Raw genomic sequence first — 18406 nt, 5'->3', positions numbered from 1 at the left:
CAGCATTTCCCCCTTAGGTGTTAGCTCCTCTCAGCTCACAGGCATGAATGGATTTTCATTGCATTGAACTGGAAATGTACTCATTAGCACTGGAAGTGGATTTCTCAAGACAGGCAATAATTGGGAAGAATAATGAAGGCTTTCAGTCCTATGTCACTTTTAAACCCTACAGTCAACAACTAGAAAGTCTTGTACTGCCATCCAGGCATCACAGGTAAATGAATGTACTTAACTTTGATTTTCCACTTAACACTGCAAGGTGAACTTTGCTCTCCATTCTGGCTTGTTGTTTAAATTATACAGAAGCTTCTTGACCTTTATTACATCCATTGAACTATAAGTGCCACATTTTAAGCCTGGTGAAATTAACTGGGCAAGGCATTTCAGTTAGAAATGAGTCTAAAACCTGCAAATGAAAAAATACAGCATTTCCCCACAAAGGCAGCACTCAACAAGCAGTGACAACAAAGCACAATTATTAAATGACAGCCTCTCATTAATGTCAGATCTGCTTTAGCTCTAGGACATCCTGCACATCCCCAGCTCCCAGTGAAGATGCTCAAGTTGAAAGAACTCAGAGCATCCCAGGGGAGCTGAGCACACAGCAGACTCAGACCCTCTGAAGGATAATGTCATTTACAGCAGGAGAATTTTGTTTTGTAATTATACAGTATTTTAGCTGCTTTCAAACAAAAGCCAAAGACAAAAAGGAGACAGAAAAGCCTCTATATTTTAAAAGAAAAAAAAGAGAAAAAAAAAAAAAAGGAAGGGTAAAGTCAGAAAATTCTACCCCAAAATCTAGCCAGATAACCCTGCCTTACATAAACATTCCCACCCCAAAGGGAAATAAATCTTCCCTTATTCTTCTTTGTACAACTTACATTCTTCAAATCCGTTTAAGGTCTGATCCTGCACACACAGAGGCACAAGAATAACCTTATCTGCATTTGCACTCCCATCAGACCTGCTTCCCCCATGACCCCAAGAGAAGTTAATGGTGAGAAACCTGAACAAAGAGAGAACAAAAATGTGGGGAACTGATACCCTCTGAATTAGGTTGTTTTCTAGGGCTGGGCACTTTCACCCTGTGATTGCTGCACGCTCTCCGAGTCCCTGGGTTTGTGCCAGAGTTACCGAACCCGGCTCAGGGATTTTGGAAGCACAGAGCCCCCAGCCCCGGGCAGTCGCCAGTCCCCTCTCTGCCCGGCTTGTCCCAGCTCCTGCCCGTTCTGTGCAGTGACAGCGGAGCGGGGCCGCCGTGCCCGGGGGTGCCGGGCAGCTGCCATGTGCCGGCCGGGCTGGCAGAGGGTGCTGCAGGGACACACGGACACGGCCCCGCCGGCGCCGCGCACGGACACACGGACACACGGACACGGACACACGGACACGGACACGGACACACGGACACGGACAGGGACACATAGACAGGGACCCATGGACACGGACACGCACACGGACACGGACACACGGACACACGGACACACGGACACACGGACACACGGACACGCACAGGGACAGGGACACAAGGACACGGACACACGAGCACACGGGCACGGACACTCGGACACGCACAGGGACACGGACACGCGGACACGGACACACGGGCACGCACAGGGACAGGGACACACGGACAGGCACACACGCACAGGGGCACATGGACACGCACAGAGACACACAGGGACACACGGACAGGGACACATGCACAGGGACACAAGGACACGCACAGGGACACACGGACAGGGACACACGGACACGCACAGGACACACGCACGCACAGCCAGCCCGGCTGCGGGAGGAGAGGAGAGGATGCGCCTGGAAAACAGCTCCCGCAGCTGAGCGCAGCCAGGACCAGCCCAGCCGAGAGGAGGTGCGGTACCGACCTTTAAAAAATAAATAAATAAAGGCAGGGGAAGAAAAAAAAAAAAAAAAAAAAAAAAAAAAAGCTCATATAAAGCCCAGGGAAAAGATCACATGTTTTAATAATCCCCCCTTTGCAGCCAGACAGGACCAGAGAGGAGGAGAACTGGGGAGAAGTGCCCGGTTAGGACGGAGAGATGCGCTAGACAGAGGATGAAGGGAGCAGAGACAAAAGTTGCAGATAACTAACCCGCCCTCGGGAGGGCAGGACCCCCCGCCCTGAGCCTTGCTGTGGCAGGAGGGAGGAAGGATTCTGCAGCCCCCCTGCCTTTCCCCGCTCTGCTCTGGGCGCTGGGCACGGCACCTCCATCCCGGGAGCGCAGCCCCTGCCGGAGCCGGGCCAGCAGCACACACCGGGGATTGCCCGGGCACCGGCCCCCAGAGCTGGCGCTGCGTTTGTTTTCCACTCCCCTGGCGCTCGCTGTGTGAAGCAAATCCCTTGGAGGTGGGGGAGAAGCGGCTTCCGTGACAGCGGAGGGAGGAGGGAAATAAAATAAAATAAAACAAACCAAAATAAAGAGAGAGAAGAGCCAAGAAAGCACTTGCTTCTCATCATCTCTCAGGGACCAAAGCCAACTCTTTTCTTCTTATGACCCCATGCTGCAGGGAGAGAAGGTACCGGGGGGCACCTCCTAACAAAGCGGGGCTCAGGCTGCCCGGACCCCCTGGCCAGCCCGGGGAGCTGCGGGGCCAGGGAAGGCTGCCAGGGCGAAGCCGGGCACAGCCGAGCCGGAGCTGCCCCGAAAGGCAGGAGCAGAAATGAAAGTTTCGAAATAGCATCCGAAGGAGCGGCGAGGAGCGGAGCGAGCAGAGCTGCGCCTCGCACCAGCCCCCGATGCTGCATCCCAGGGGCTGCGCCAGAGATGTGAACGTCCCCTGCCCGCTGCATGGAGAGGGCTAAAGGCACACAAACCCCTCGCTATTTATTTATTTATTGGAAGCAATGTATGCCTGACACCCAGAAGGCATCTGAGCCCTAAAAAAAACTAAACCACCTCTGGACCCAAACGAGAACAAGAAGAATGAGACAGCAGCCTTGACCCCTACACTGGGAGGAAGGTGAGCAGAAAGAAGGAAAACACAGAAAAGCCATGCAAGCACGAAACCTGTAGATTACTGCAGGTCTTTTTTTGCTTCACTGAGGACAAATATTTTGCTGACAGCCATGCAGCATAAAGGCATCATGCTGATTGTGTTCTTGGAATATTTTATTGCTGGACTTGGGGAAACAGGTAAGCAAAAGAAATCAATATTGCCATTCTGCAACAATTTATGCTAACTTTAGCAAGGGGAAAGGGGATAGAAATCAGGTCTGTTTGTGAAAAATAAATTATTACAGATTGATTTTTACAAGGAATCTGTGTTAGTCGATATATACAAATGCTTCTTATTCCCTGCAATACCCAGCTTTATAGTTCAGTCTCCTTCCAAAGACTTATCATAGGATGTCATAGGTTCCTACACCCTTAAAAGAAAGGAGTGTGTCATTTTTGAAAACAAAAGAAAAGTAAGAGAGAAAGAAAGAGGTAGATGGAGTGAGATATGCTGGATGTTTGTTTTGAGGATGAAACACTGCCTTCCTAGGCAGGAGGAGAGTGAAATGACAACATCCTTGGAAAGCATCAGTGTAGAAATCTGAATTATTCTCTGTTAACTTAATATTGCATCATTAAAAATCAGAGACACTGTTTAGGAAATTTTAACTGAATAGTTGATATGCGGACGACAGGATTAAATTAGCATTAGAGAAAAATGGATTAAAACTGAAAGAGAAGCTGATGAGTTGTGTATGTGGGTGTACAAATAAACATATATAGGAATGATACTTACTTAATGGTACCTACATGGGGTTCTAAAAATACCTGGATTATGATGAAGACAAATTCCTTAAAGGAAAGGAAGTAAAGCATTGGATTTTTGTCCTTTCTGTTGAGGTTTAATACATCTTTAAGTTCAAAAGGGATTAATTACAAGAATCAGGTCAGAAAAAATAAAAATAATTATTGATGAAAAAACGGTTCATCCTTGGTGACTTTTTCTTTGAGATAGTGTCTTGGAATCTCTCTTCCTTTACATGAAAGCATTTCAATGGTTTTAATTTCACCTGTGTGCTCAGAGCATTAGGACAGGAACAACACTCTTCATGCAGTGATTTAAAGCAAGGCTTTGACAGTGATTTGATAGCTGAAGGGCTCAGCTATCCTGCAAGTTCCAGTGAAGGCAGAGCAGATCAAGAGGATTCAGCTCAGATTATTCCCTAGCTAGAACCCCTCTGATAACAGACAGTGAATTTCCATAATTGCAAGAGTTATTGTCTTAAAAACTGAAAACAGCTCATAAATTTACTATTCTGTCATATTACCCAGCAACTCATTCGGGGAAAAGGCTGTCACAACGTGACAGGGAATGAGAGGAGGGGGCACATGTGCCTTAAGTCTCTTAGTGTCTCATTCTGGGCATTCTCTAGTGCCCAGGCCAGCATGTAGGTTCCCTATAGGATACATATGTGGACATGCAGCACAGGAAGGTTGCAGAGATCTCTTGTGAAGTTGCTGACACTTGCAGAAGGCAGCCTGTTACAAACTAGCCTAAATCTGCTCTGCATCCAATTCACTACGAGAAAATGAATCTTCAAGGAAACACAGCTCCCAGCTGGCTGCTTAGGAAATGAATTGGCAGGGAGGGAGTGTGTTCTGTTTGGAGCTCAACTCGCTCAGAATAATAGTGTAGGACATAGTGAATAGCAGCAAAACAATTGGATATTGAAGGTGATGCTGCTAAGGATTCAATGTCCCTTTAAATAAATATTTGGTGTTTGAATAAAAGGTTGCACAAACTATCAGCCTGTGAAAGCACAAGGGTTGCCTGTTAAGTTTTGATTCCTTATTTAGAGCTGAGACAGGTACAGAGTGGTATGTTTTTGGCATACTTCATTAGCCTATGGGGAGTAAAAGGCACATAATATTTGTTGGGAGTCCAATATTTGCTTTCTGCCACCTCTGTGCAGACAAGACAGTCTGTGTTGTCAAGATTGACTCCTTAGACCTTCAAATATAATGGGGAAAAGAGCACCCAAACAAAAAGCCAAACACCTTATTTATTAGGCTGGAGCACTCAGCTTGGGTTTATGTTGTAAGATGTGACACTTGGACAATCCTTCCCCTTGTGTTATGTGGGTGGAGGGCATTATTCCCCTCAAATCAACTCTGCAGTGATCTGAAAACTCCTGCATAAGGGACACTTAGTGGAGCTGACAGCAGCTTGGGCTCTTGCTTCAGCCCCAGACCTCCTCATGTGAGCCCTGGGGAGCAGCACCTGGGCCAGCTCTCATCCCACTGGGAGCCCTGACAAAGAAGGTGGGATGGGCTCAAAAATGGAAACTTCTACCATCAAGCTCAATATGAGCTGCAGGAGCTGGTGATTAGCAGGGCTTGGTTTCATCAGGTCTGAGGTTATTCAGCTCATCTGCCAATGAAGCTGCAGGTGCTGGAGCCCACTGCTGCTCCAGGAAGGATGTGGACAGCCAGACTGCAGCTGGGCACGATGGAAGAGGGCCCCAGCCTGGGATCTTCTTCTTCTGTCCATGCCTCAAGTCATGGAGCTTGGTTTCACAGCACATTCTGAATTCCACCTCTGAGGTATTTTGACAGCAGGCTCATTAGCTCCAGTTATCAGAACTATTTTACTGCAGAAATACACCGGGATCCTCATAAGGGGATGAAGTTCAGCCAAACTTAGCACATGTTGGCCCCAGGCAAACCAAAGGGTTGTACAGCTGTTGAAACCAGGGATAAAGGGTAAAATTCTAGGTCTTACTAAGAAAAACTTGAGCAACTTGAGTCCCCAGGGTAGTTAGATTTAGAATAACATTTATAAGGTCTTGGTTATTAAGAAAAAAGTTGAACAGATATATAACAAGTGAAATCCAAGTTGGACATATATGCTGAAATTGCTCCATTAAACACACAGCAGAAGATGCCCAAAGGTTTTGCTCTTTCTGAGATATGTGAAATTTACTGTCCTGACTCACTGCAGGAGATTTAAACACACAAAATCATAAATCTACATATGGAAAAGAAATAAAAATTCCAATTCAAATCACTCAGAAAATATTAGGCATCTTTCCAGTCATATCAGCAGGCTTTGGATGAGTTGACCTTTCTTCTGTTGAGTATCCAGTGGAGAGTGAAAAAAATGAAGACAAAAATAATTGAACCTGGTTTTAGTTAAGGTCTACAATGTTTTAGTGCATCACAAGATTATGAAGTAAGAGGTCTCTGTTTGAAATGGTGTCCCAGGAATATCAATAGTATGACCTCCCTTGAACTGTATGATTCCCTAATCATCAGATAACACCATTGTTGTAACACGTGCTGGGCATGTGCCATTGACCTGCCACTTTGTGGCACAGCTCTGAGGGAGCAGAAAACAAACAAATAAATTAATCATACTATTTATGGAGCCAAGCCACCCTCCATGGAGTAAAAGCTAATCAACCTCATAATAACATGCAGTGCCCATGCGTAATCAAACTGTTTAATTCTCTATGAATTATTCAGTGAGTCCTCCTGGCAGTTGGGGTAAGTTGTGTGTTCCTGGCTGCTGTTTCTCTCCTGCAGCAGTCTCCCCTTGCTGCCCAGACTCAATATTTCGTGTTGTTTCCACAGAACCAGTGAGTGATGGACAGGCTGCACTATCCTTGTGGCCAAGCAATGTTCTGCCAATTGATTTCTTTAAATACAAAGCTTTTAATCGACTGCAGATTTTGTTTTCCAATCTCTCTCCTTCTCTCAAACTCCCTTCTGCTAATTTGCACTTTGTTCTTTTCCCATTTTCCTAATGACACAGCATTTCAGACAGGAACTGTTTATTGATGTTGCTGCATTAGCAGGCAGAGCAGATAAACCTTCTTGTGACTGCTGTTCAGGAGAAAAAACAACATCTTTCTTTCTTTCTTTTCAAGGCTCACAAAAAAAAAGCTAAAAATTCAATACTAATCTAATAGCCCATTTATGGAAAATACAAAAAGCAGCCATTCCCTTTAGAAAATGTTTCCTTTTCTGCTTTCTCACATCCTTATCTGCAAAGCTCCCCCTTATGTAACTCCCTTAATTTAGAACTCCAGGATCCCATTTCTTCTATGAAATCTTTAGTGGTGTAATCCATCACTAGAGATGGAATTTCTTTTAATTACATGGTATATTTATACATAATCATCCATAATCCAATAACATTTTGTAACATGGATCCATTCTTAATCAAAACTAAGTAACCTGAGTCTTAGTTAGAACTAATGCTTGTTCAAAGCTCAGTTGTAAGACCAGTCCCACTAAAATTCTCTGGAGGCAAAGATGACACATTTGTGCAGCACTTAGCAAAATCAGTTAATACTGAATCTACTTTAAACACAGAAATTATCTTCCTTATTTCCAGCAGTTTTTACCAAGCACTTTGGACATGAACCTAAGTGCCACTTGCAAAGACATTCTCGAGGTGTGCACTTGTACCTCATTACATCTTTGCCTTCTTCTGGTGGTGCTGAGAATCACCTGTTCAGCTAAAGGTGGGGAGCACAAAACAGAACCAATAGAGCCAGAAATCCCCATCCTCATTCCTCTCCAGATGGATCTGCAGCTCCTCATGTCTGTGCTGGCACAGGGAGTGGTGGGGGACTGGGGAGGGGTGCTTCCATTCCTTGATCTGAGGACTGTCAGGGGCACTTGTAATCCAGGCTCTGCTGCCCTCTGAGCTCTGCCAGGCTCCTGGGACTGACTGCACTGCAGTACTGAAAGAAAATCAAGCCAACACACTTCAAATTACCTTGAAGGTGGCTTCCACCTATTTCTAAGAGCAGACAAGAGCATTTGTGGATGATCTCCTCCTTGCTATCTGAAGTTTTGGACTACCTTACACGGCACATAAGCTGAAATGGCACAAACCATTGGCAATGGGATTCAGTTGGCATGCAATAACTGTTTTGCATCCTTACCCTGGAATGCAAAATGCATGAGGTGTTTTCCAAAACAGTGTTCATATTTGACCTTTCTTTCTTGGCCTGTGCAGAGATGTCAGTGAGGAGCTAAGGACAGAATCAACTCAGAAGCAAAAATATGCAAGCTGGAAGCATTTTTTCACTTTAAATTTTCCTTGTGGAAAGAGGAATGTCCATTTCATTCAACAACATTTACAATCTGAGTACTTTCATAAGGCTGATTTGGAGACCCCTGTCTTTGACCCAACTTGATTTTAAAACTAATTTAACCTAAGGAAAGGCTGAATATAAATGGAGTAGGGATTTTAAAATTTGACCTCGAATGTTGAACTTATAGCTGACCTTTAACTGCTCCTAGATTACCCAGGGTTTATGGTCATCCTATGTTTCATTGGAAGGGTCATTTCCTGTAGGACCTAAATCCAGTCATCTGACTTGTGACCTCCTGGATTAGATTTATGACCTTGCAAGGTCAGTCTTTAACTCCTTCTAGAGTGTTAAGTTGCAAAGAGAACATTGTATGTCATTAGAAATGCAGTTTTCTCCAGCACAATAATAAAGTTTTGGAATTATCTTTAATTCCAGCTCACAAGACACTACTGATTTTTAAACAACTTTAAGATTTTGTAGTAGTATCTCTATCTTTTCTTAATTTATAAATAAGCAAATATATACACTGAAGATACTAAAAATTCATCAGTATTTGCAAACTTGGCAAAAAGAATGCAATCACTTACCTCCACACCAAGGCATTTAAACAAAGGAGAGGGCTGTTTTTCTGCTTTGCTACAAATTAATAACTCCACCTGATTTTATTAGAAGCAGCATAAGCTCAACACTCAGCTATAGAAATACAGGCTTTCTTTATGTGTTTATGTGTGTAATTAGTGTCCATAAACTGTTAAGCAGGAATCATCTCTTTTCTTTATTGACAGTGTCCAGTGCAGTTTGACTTTGGTCTCTGATTACCATGAAAATAAAGGATAGATTCACTCCTTCAGTGTGAGTTTACTAGAGTGAAAGTAAAAGCCACAAGATTTCTCTGGTTAACCATAAAATTCAATAGACTGGCACAATTGCATTTAGGCACCAAACACAAGGACTAGACTTACTGGGATATTACCCCACAACTCTGTGTGAAAAAATAAAGCAGCTCTCCTTCGAAGGTGTCCTCTCCAATGTCATTCCCCAGATGAGGACTCCAGACATTTGTGTTGTCACCTGGGTTACGTGGTGAGAACCACCTGAGAAATCCTCCTTGCTGTGTTTCTTTTCCCTGTCCTTCAGATCCCACGAGGCCGCGAGCCTTGCGCTGCAATGGCCGTGCCTGCAACCCTCCAGTGGGAAACCTGGCCACGGGAAGGACACCAGTGACCACCAGCACGTGTGGCCAGAACAGCACAGAGCTCTTCTGCTCCTACCCAGAGCAGACCCTGCTCCACCACCTGTCCCCTGGCTGTGGGCAGCCCCGCTGCACCAAGTGCAATGCCAACCAGCCCGAGAACTCCCACCTCCCTGCTGACATGACAGATGATTTCTTTGCAAACCCCATCTCCTGGTGGCAGTCTGCCCAAGGGGTACACAGAGAAGAAATCCGACTGGACTTTGAAACAGAATTCTACCTGACCCACGTCATTGCTGTGTTCAAGTCACCCCGCCCGGCTGCCATGGTGTTGGAAAGATCCCAGGATTATGGGCAGACTTGGAGGCCCTACAAGTATTTCTCTGTCAACTGTACAGCTACTTTTGGGCTCCAGGATGATCTCATTGAGGAAGGCTCCATGTGCACCTCCAGGTATTCAGATGCAGTGCCCTGCACCAGAGGAGAGGTAAGCAATAATTGAGGTTTGGACTAAGTTTAATGCCAAACAGCTCAAGACTGCCAGAAAACCAGAGTGTATCTCAAATACTGTGCATATAAATTAAGAAAGGTATCTCATTCCTAAAGGCTTTGTGCTAAGCAAATAAAGGGGAAGAAGAAGAAGAGAAGTTATACATCAATGGTAGAAATGCTTTAGCAAATTTCTTTTATGAGAGCTCACAGGATAATATGAACATTGCCTATTTTTACACTGCAGATGCTCAAAACTGAACTAGAACTCTAGCAAAGCAGATGTAGGGAAACACACCTCTGTAGAATCTGATATTTCAAACCATTTTCACTTCCGGATGATATGAACTGCATGATCTTTCTTTTTCTTCTCTATATAAAAAGTCTTAGATGATTGGCTGACTTTTAAATACATCATTCCTCCAAGTTCAGTGTTTTGCTTTCACTTTTCTTGCTGATGGTGACTCTGGCTGATTGTATCAAGCCATAGGCTTCAGAAATGAAAATGCTTGGAAGCAGAAGTGGGAGCGAGCAGCCAAGATTCACTATTCAATGGTGGGAAAAGCCCTCCCTTGGTATGAATATTCTGATTTGTTTTTAAACATACACAAAAGAGTGTTTTTAAAATAAATGTACAATTGTTCTGATAAATTCCTCTGACATTAACTACCAATTAGACTTTTTTCATTCATCAATCTTGAAACAGTTCAGATGGGAGAGACCATGAACATCATTGGTATCCTTTTACAGAGAAGACAAAGTCACAAAGCAAGATTATAAAATATTCCTGTAATTACAGCAGAGGCTTGAATCTTTTCATGTCCTTTTACTTCCTTCTCTCTTCTTCAGAGAAGTCACAATCCATTTGGTTTCAATGTCTGGAAGTGGTCAGCAGATTTAGAGAATCACTTATCTGCAAATTAAGTTTAGGTGTGAGGTGAATGGTCCAGATAGGCTTCAGAAAACTCAGTGTTTCAGCAGTGCACTTCAAAATGCACATGAGAAGAAACTAAGGTACTATACCTGAGGCAGGGCACAGCAGTAGGGAGAGATTGAATTCATCTGTGTATAACAGGCTAAGAAACATCTCTGCATATTAGAAACCTGGAACAGATCATCTGACTACTAGACTCATTTCTGGAGTAGTCATTCTGCTGGTCAGTTATCATGATTCATTTTCAAGTCCAAGTCAAATACTTCCAAATGTCTTCTGTGGGGAGGTTACAATTTGCCACGTCAAGAATCTCAGCAAGTAATATATTTTTCCATTCTTGTGTGCCTTCCAATCAAAAATCTGGAAGTACTTTGCAAGACCCAGTTAATGATCTTCAGCACACATACAAGGGTTCTGCTGCCATTTCACAGATGAGAAAAGAGCAGCACAGGAAGGTGAAGTGTTTTGTGGTAAGAGACGATGATTCCAGTTGAGTGAGGGACAGAATACAGGGTCTGAGGGAAATGCCTTGGCCCTAAATACAAAATAACCCTTCCCTCTCTAGTGCAGTATCCCCTGCACTATGTTGGCTTTTGTGCTTTACTTGTGTTAACCTTGAGGAATATCATTAAGACCATGTGCTGCTGCTACAACAAATCTGAGAAGTAGATGGCAGAAAATCAAATAATAAAACATTCATCCAACACAAGCCTTTGTGGTTACAAGTGTCAAAGTGATTCTGCCAATTTGGGCAGCAGCTACACTGAAATGAGCATGGGTGTGCTTAATCAATGGCATGGTAGTAGATGTCAGAAAGTAAGAATAAAAATAAGACCAGTCCTATATTTACAGGTTACCCTTGCAGATCCCAAATACTTTCATGAACATGCATAGATCCAGAGGTCACTTCCTCCATGGGACAAGTGCTGAAGCTTGAAAGCAGCACACAGGAATCTGTGTGGCAATTAAACAGGGGACAAGACAAAGACTGTTCCACAGCACATTAACCCACAAGGATTGTCAAGCTCTGGACAGACTTTACAGAGACCTCTTAATCAATCCATGAAATGTCCCTATGGCAAGGGTGCAGAAGCTTTTCAGGTCAGCAGTATGACATAGCAGATTCTTTTGTGAATTGAAATAAAGGAAGGCAGAGTTATTTAAAGTGATACCTCACCAGATCTGCCTGAGTGACACTGCCACTGTTCTACAGGTCTCACAGGAGCTTTGCCCACACACCTCAGAACTGCAATTTTACACCTTGTTTTGAGGATGTCACAAATGTCACCAGGGCATCCCTCAAGCACTGACTCAAGTGACTTTGAAGGCAGCTGTCTGAATACCCACCAATATTTTCTTCAGTGTTCTCTGCTTCTTTTTCACCTCCACTCTGACCTACCCAGTTACTGATTCTGGCTAAGCCTTGGATTGCTGAGGGGCTCACATCACAAGCTGACAGCACGTCTGAAATGATCAAAACTGTTCCAACTTAAGTGCTAATTAATGCTCTGACATAAATGCCAGTTTTCTTTACTGAGGGGTTTGAAGTCATTTTCACCACATGAGACTCAGGTTATTCTTGGGTCCTATTCATTCTGAGAACAGATACAAATTCCTTTTTTTAACAGGGTACAAAAGGTATTTAAAAAGAAAAAGAAAATAGGATGGCCTAGTGAGAACACTTAGGTTTAAAACCCATGCTGAGACACATCATAAAACAAGATTTCAGGTCTCAGGCTTCCAGAACTGAGAATGTAGGCATGAAAGGAGAAGGTGGTAGAGCTGTAGTTTATACATTTGTAAACTGAGATGCATCTCAGCACATTCTGGCCACCAAGACCACTGAAAGAGTTTCTTCCTAAAAGCAAGGTAAAAAATTTGTCAGAAGAGAAAATTTTAGGAGACTAGAAAGAGCAAAAGACATTTGGATGAGTGATGTGACAATGTCACAGCAGAACATAATGTTAAGTTAAGGCATATCCCTCGTCTCTGGTAGATTGCCCCTTATTTTTCAGCTCTGTCAGGGTCACATATCTCTGTTCCATCTCAGATAAGATACATCTGAGACAGAAGGCATTGGGAAACACCTCATATAGAAATGCAAGATTACTCTCTAATATATCTTTTTCTTTTACTCAAGCAATCTCTTACTCCCATTCAGATCCAGAATACTTTAGTAGATAGAATCTATCTATCTGAAATCCTAGGATCCTCATCATTAGTTCATGAACTAAAACCACATTTTTAAGGTCTGTTCATCATCTGTAAGTGCATCGACAGGGAATGCTAGCATAGAATCTTATGAATCAATTGAGACATTTTTTACCCACTTGTCCATACATCTGCTCTTCTAACTTAAAAACACTGTACTATATTGTCATGGAGCCTAAAATGAGCCTTCAGGTCTGCTAACATAAATTGTTTGTCTGGCCCAAACAAAAGCAGAAATTACCACAGCATTGCATCAGACATCAATGTGAGTTGCAGTTCAAACATCATGTGGGGGAAAAAGGGACCAAAATGTTTGAACCTGCATCCTGACAGCACGTGCACTCAAGGATCTGAGAGATTAAGAGCACGTTTTTAATAAACTGGAATATCAGGAAATGAAAACAAATGTTCTCCTCCATTGAATATGATGTTTGCATGGAAGGAAGACATTAGCATGCAAAGTGGGGTGGAACACTGACCTGCTCATAACCACCAGGCCAGAAGGAGACCCTTCCCCTACTGAGTCTAGCTAGTGGAAGGGAGTTCTGAATCAAAGGCTGGTTCATTTATGTGAGTGTCTGTGTGACAGATGACACCAATGAAGTGTGATATAATAAACCCATTACTGGAATTCACTGGGGGCTGGAAGAATTGTGTATGCCTGAATTAAGGAACTGGTTTCTATGGCAACATGTTAAGTGTGCCTTGCACAGAAGACCTGTTCATTCTCCGTTTTGTATCCTGTGGTGACCTCTTTAGGGACAGAAGTCCCCAGCAGTGCCTTTTGTCAAAGATGAGTGGACCCTCTTTGTAGCTAAAAGACATTTAATCACTCTTCTAAACACACTCCACTGGTGAGTGCCAGACCAAGACAGGTTGTGATGGGTGCAGTTCTGTCTGCTCCAAAAGCCACCAGGTTGTTCAGAGAGAAGGCACAGTCAGCTGTGGAAGGTCCTTTCCTCTGCACTGACACTGAAGCCTCTGCTGCCTTTCTCCATCCATGGGGACCTCCTGAGCAGCATATGTGGCAGAGGGGACCAGTGGGACCCAAGCACCAAACCAGGCCAGGGACAAGGCTCTGTGTGGGATGCATGTGATCCTGTTCCAAGGACCTGCATTTTCTGCTCTTTTCTCAAGCTCCTCTTTTACTGTATTCGTACCAAACCTTTTGATAAACAAAGAAGTATTCCCTGTGCACACACACACCCCCACACCCCTCATTAAATGGCAACATCAATAATTCAAGAGGTCACCACTGAGGCTTCCGTGACTTCTTAGAGTTCTGATCTCATATGGCAGTGGGGTCACTGGAAAGAAACCTGCTCAGCACATCACAAGGTTGAATTCTCAATAGCTGAGATTCAAAGACAGGGTCTTGCACTTCAGTGAATTATCCAACAGTCATCAGGACTGGCCTCTGAAAGTTGCATGATGCTCGGGTTATTCCAACTTCCAGCTGGGTTATTCCAACTTCCATCTGGAAAGGACTGCAGGAGGGATTAGTCACTAGTGTAGGTAAGTGCCTGATTGTTATGACTGTTCAGCATTTGGTTTAACTTGAGCTGCAGGGCAGGTAGAAGGCAGAGGTGAGCTGAGAGGAAGCAGTTAACACCAGCAGTGTAAACAGCCTGATAGCACTGCCAGGCCCTGCTTCCCTGCAGGAAGAATTAAGGGGCTCAAGGATTTGTCTCTGAAGGGAATTTGAACTGACTCAGACTGGTCCAGCAATCCCATCCCTGGCAAGTGAACTTGAGGAGGGCACCAAGTGTCCTACTCTGACCGGGTTTGTAATGAACCATTTCAGAAACATTTGGAACATTATAAATCAACCAGAAAGACACAGCTGTGGGGGTTTTTTAGCATTGCTTCTGCATTTTATGCATTTTATGCATTTTCTGAACATACAAGGCAGCAGATATCAAATTATTTTTTCTTCTCATCCTTTTTTATAAACTCTTAGTGGAGTTGCAGCCATTGCTTTTTTTTTTCCATGTTTCAAGTGTGAAAAAAATTGTTGCCTAAAATGCTATGAAACTTAATAATTTATTGTTGTAATTTTTCAAACTCTAGGCAAAAGAACACTTAAATATTTGCTCTACATTTGTCCTCACATCACTGTCACGGTGAGATTATACATTTAGCTAAGTCTGCTCATATGTAAGATTTCAGCCAAGACCTAGAGATGTAAATGGCTCCACTTACAAGTAAAGGATGCTCTCCCACGGGAGCACAGCTTGGTTGACACGGTTGACACTGATGGTGATGGGCTGTTTTAACTTTCCCTGACAATCCAGCAGTGCAATGAGTGTCCCTGTTCTCAGTCCAGTTCCCAGTCAGGCTGCTACATCACAGAACTCCTTGTGCCACCCTTTGCCATTTCAGAGCAAGCACCATTCCCTGTAATGAAAAAGGACCCTGCACTTTGTGGGAGCATGGAAATGTTCTCACATCCCCACATAAGGTTCTCCTGTGTAGAATGAAAGGGGTTTTGCCCATTCCCTGTATAGAGACTGAAAGCTGAAGGGTTTTCTGTCAAATAATCTAGATTATGTGTTCCAACTACATTACCTGTCTCACAGAGGGTAGTGCTTCTCCCTACAGCCCTTGCCTTTCTACATGGATGTACATCTGCAGATAACCTGAACCTACAGAATACAATTTGTTTCAGGAAGACAAAAAGTCTGCATGGCTCTTAGATTTGCCTGATTTCAATTATGCCATAATTTTTTAGGCAGCCATGCCTAAATATTAATACTAAAATGCTGCATAAACTGGATTACTGGAATAACCCCAAAGCAAATGCAAACTGAAGGCACATCAATCCTTTCTGATTTGGACAATACAGAATGAATTTAGGATGCCACCGTCTTGGTGGTAGTTGAGTTTACCCCGATCAAAGAAATTTAAAAAATCAAAAGCACAATTATTTCTTTAACTATATTTACTATATTCCATACTGGTTTCTCAGCTTTGCTCTCTGGAAGGACAGAAAAGCAGTGGATCTTGACTAAAAAAATCACCATTCCATGAGTTGTCAGAATAGACCTTATAATGGCTGGGAGAAGAGTTAGATTTTCTCTGTGCTCCAAACAGTAAATCAGAAAAAAAAGATTACTTCTTAGTTAAGACCACTGTACCACGAGATAGAAGTCCATAAAATAAAACAGAAGATATATACCACTGGGTAGGAAAAATTCTGAGACAATTGTTTACTGTTCCTTTAAGAACAAAATCAACTCACATGAAAATCTTTCAATGAAGAGGATTTAGGAGTGATGAGAGTTTTTATTGCAGCTTCCTTCTGATGGACCCAGTATAAGCACACAGACATTTCTGCCCTTATTAACCTGATTGTGTGCAGCATGATGAACACAGCTTAAGGATGATTTGTAATATCAAATTCTTGCTCTGCATAAGGATCTTCTTTTGTAGCAGGCCATGCATTGGCACTGCCCTCCATTTCTGATTCATATTCCTTGACCTTAGGCTATGTGTTAGCAAGGGGGGGACCTTTGTTGTGCCCACATCTCTTCTGACTAATACTGGCTGGAAGATCAGGTTAAGAAAACAGAATTAGATGCATCAGGAATGGAGAAGCAAAACCTATGGCAAGAAATCAAAAATCTGAGACACTGTCTCTGAAATGAAGTTGATCTCTTGATTGGTGATAAAACAATGTGAGGCTGTGCCAACTTGTGTACAGCAAAATCAGTCACCCAACAGTGGCTGCCTTTTAGCTTTGCATATTTACAGAATTTTCCAGACTTCCTTGCTCTTAGGAAGGTCAGGGGAGGACAGGGACCATCTTTTTGAGATGCAGCTGGTTGACTTTTGAGAATGACAATGACAAATATGTGCTCAATAGCAGATATGCAGATAAGCATGAACGTCCTACTCAGCATTCAGCTCCAGGGCCAGCCCCTGGTTATGAGACAAACTCGTGACCTGGGATGTATTTCCACAAAGGGTTAAATTATAGAGGTGCTGCACACCTTCAACTTCCACCCAGTTCAATGGAAAGATTTCCAGGCTGTCCCTAACCAGACTCATTCACCATCAGATTTTCTTCTGCAGCTGTGCCTATGCTACTTTTATGACAGCTGCACACTGATGTTTAGGGGAACAACTGGGAGATTTCAGAGCAGTCTATTACAATAAAATAGAACAGAGCTTGCTACCAGATAGAGATTTCATTGCATGAGAAATGGCTTTACAGTGAAAATGGGAAGCTCTTTTCAAAACTTGCATCTTGATTAAAAGAAAACACTTCTTTTTCATTATAATTTTACATCTTTTACATGAATGTAATGGAAAACTGAAAATTCACACAATATCTCTGGGAAATGAAAAAATTATAACAATATTTCTGCCTTTCTGCAAAAGGCAGAAGTCAAATGTCTGCCTGTATAGAAGGAATTTGCTTCATAGGCTTTAGAATCACTAACTTTGTGAACTGAAATAAATGGAACGAATAACACAGTGAAAAGGTGGAATGTCTCTTCCTGCAGCTCATGACTCTAGGAGTTCATTAATACTTAGATCCATTTATAATCTAATCTTTAATAGATTAATGCATCAATGGTTGAGATGGCCAAACTCTTATCTTTTGCTTGCAATTATTAAAATTGCATGTATGGACATCCATCTGCAGGAATTCTCAGGGCATTTTCCAGATATAAGTTTATTAATATTCCTTCCATTGCACAAAGTACTTGAATACCAATATCCCATTTTTATGGAAAGAAAATAGTACATAGAACTGAGTTCCTACTGAAATTAATCCAGAACAGCATGAGGCCCTAGTTACTTGCTGAGCATTATAGTGAACAATTGTGCTGGGGCTATGACAAAATAGTTGCATTCCCCACTCTGTATTTTTATCAAAGTGATACCTTCTCCTTTCTTAAAGAAATAAAATTCTTTCTTAAATCATATAAAATTGTCAACCCAGATATATATAGCCAACACCAATCTGTCTCTTAATTTAGGATCCATTTTTCCTTAGGGAACTACAACCCAAACACATTCATTTAAAACATAGTCATGTATTTATAACACAGAAAAGAGTTTAGGGAGTTGGTTTGGTTGGGTTATTTAATTGTTTATCTTTAGCTAAATTATGCTTTTATGGAAAAAAAATCCTGGCATGTAATGTGAGATACCACTTCTTTCTAAAAAATTTATCCCAATCTAGAATTATTTCTATATTATCTATATTATTCTAGAATCAATTCATATAGTAGACTAATGAGGAGAAATTACAGGTACTAACATCTTTTTCTTGATAGTACAGCAATCTAACCATTTTCTCTTTTCATGCATATGTGAAATAAAACTACTAAACTTACTTAATTATAAAATAAAACTGCTACCTCTATACAAAATGTACCTCACCTATACCTACTTCTATTGGCACAATATATCTGCTGATCAAAATGTCTTTGATTTTTACAAAGTTAAGGAAGATTAATTCCTTACTGGTGGTTGAATCCTAGAAGAACATTTGAGTTCAGCTCCCAGA

At 42.5% G+C, this 18406-nt stretch overlaps 2 protein-coding genes across 3 annotated transcripts in view; one reads left to right on the top strand and one right to left on the bottom strand.

The window, feature by feature from the left end:
- UROC1 (urocanate hydratase 1) overlaps positions 1-1853 on the bottom strand; it is a 39277-nt gene extending 37424 nt beyond the window's left edge. Inside the window, exons 1-2 of one of the 2 annotated variants that reach the window (XM_014872112.2) lie at positions 1759-1853; positions 882-1006 (exon numbers count right to left, since the gene is read on the bottom strand). The gene's annotated coding sequence lies outside the window, so the exon portion shown is untranslated. The remainder of the gene's footprint in view (positions 1-881; positions 1007-1758) is intronic. The other variant, XM_088171434.1, reaches the window with a different exon arrangement.
- Positions 1854-2672: 819 nt separating this feature from the next.
- Positions 2673-18406, top strand: part of LOC106850640 (netrin-4-like) — a 41876-nt gene continuing 26142 nt past the window's right edge. Inside the window, exons 1-2 of the mRNA XM_014872127.2 lie at positions 2673-3149; positions 9197-9738. Coding sequence (XP_014727613.2) covers positions 3083-3149; positions 9197-9738 — 609 coding nt within the window. The 5' untranslated portion in view covers positions 2673-3082. The remainder of the gene's footprint in view (positions 3150-9196; positions 9739-18406) is intronic.

This window comes from Sturnus vulgaris, chromosome 11 (genome assembly GCF_052056855.1).
Source record: "Sturnus vulgaris isolate bStuVul1 chromosome 11, bStuVul1.hap1, whole genome shotgun sequence".
Lineage (NCBI taxonomy): Eukaryota > Metazoa > Chordata > Aves > Passeriformes > Sturnidae > Sturnus > Sturnus vulgaris.
Note: the sequence above shows the minus strand (reverse complement) of the source record. Positions and strands in the feature narration are given on the sequence as shown.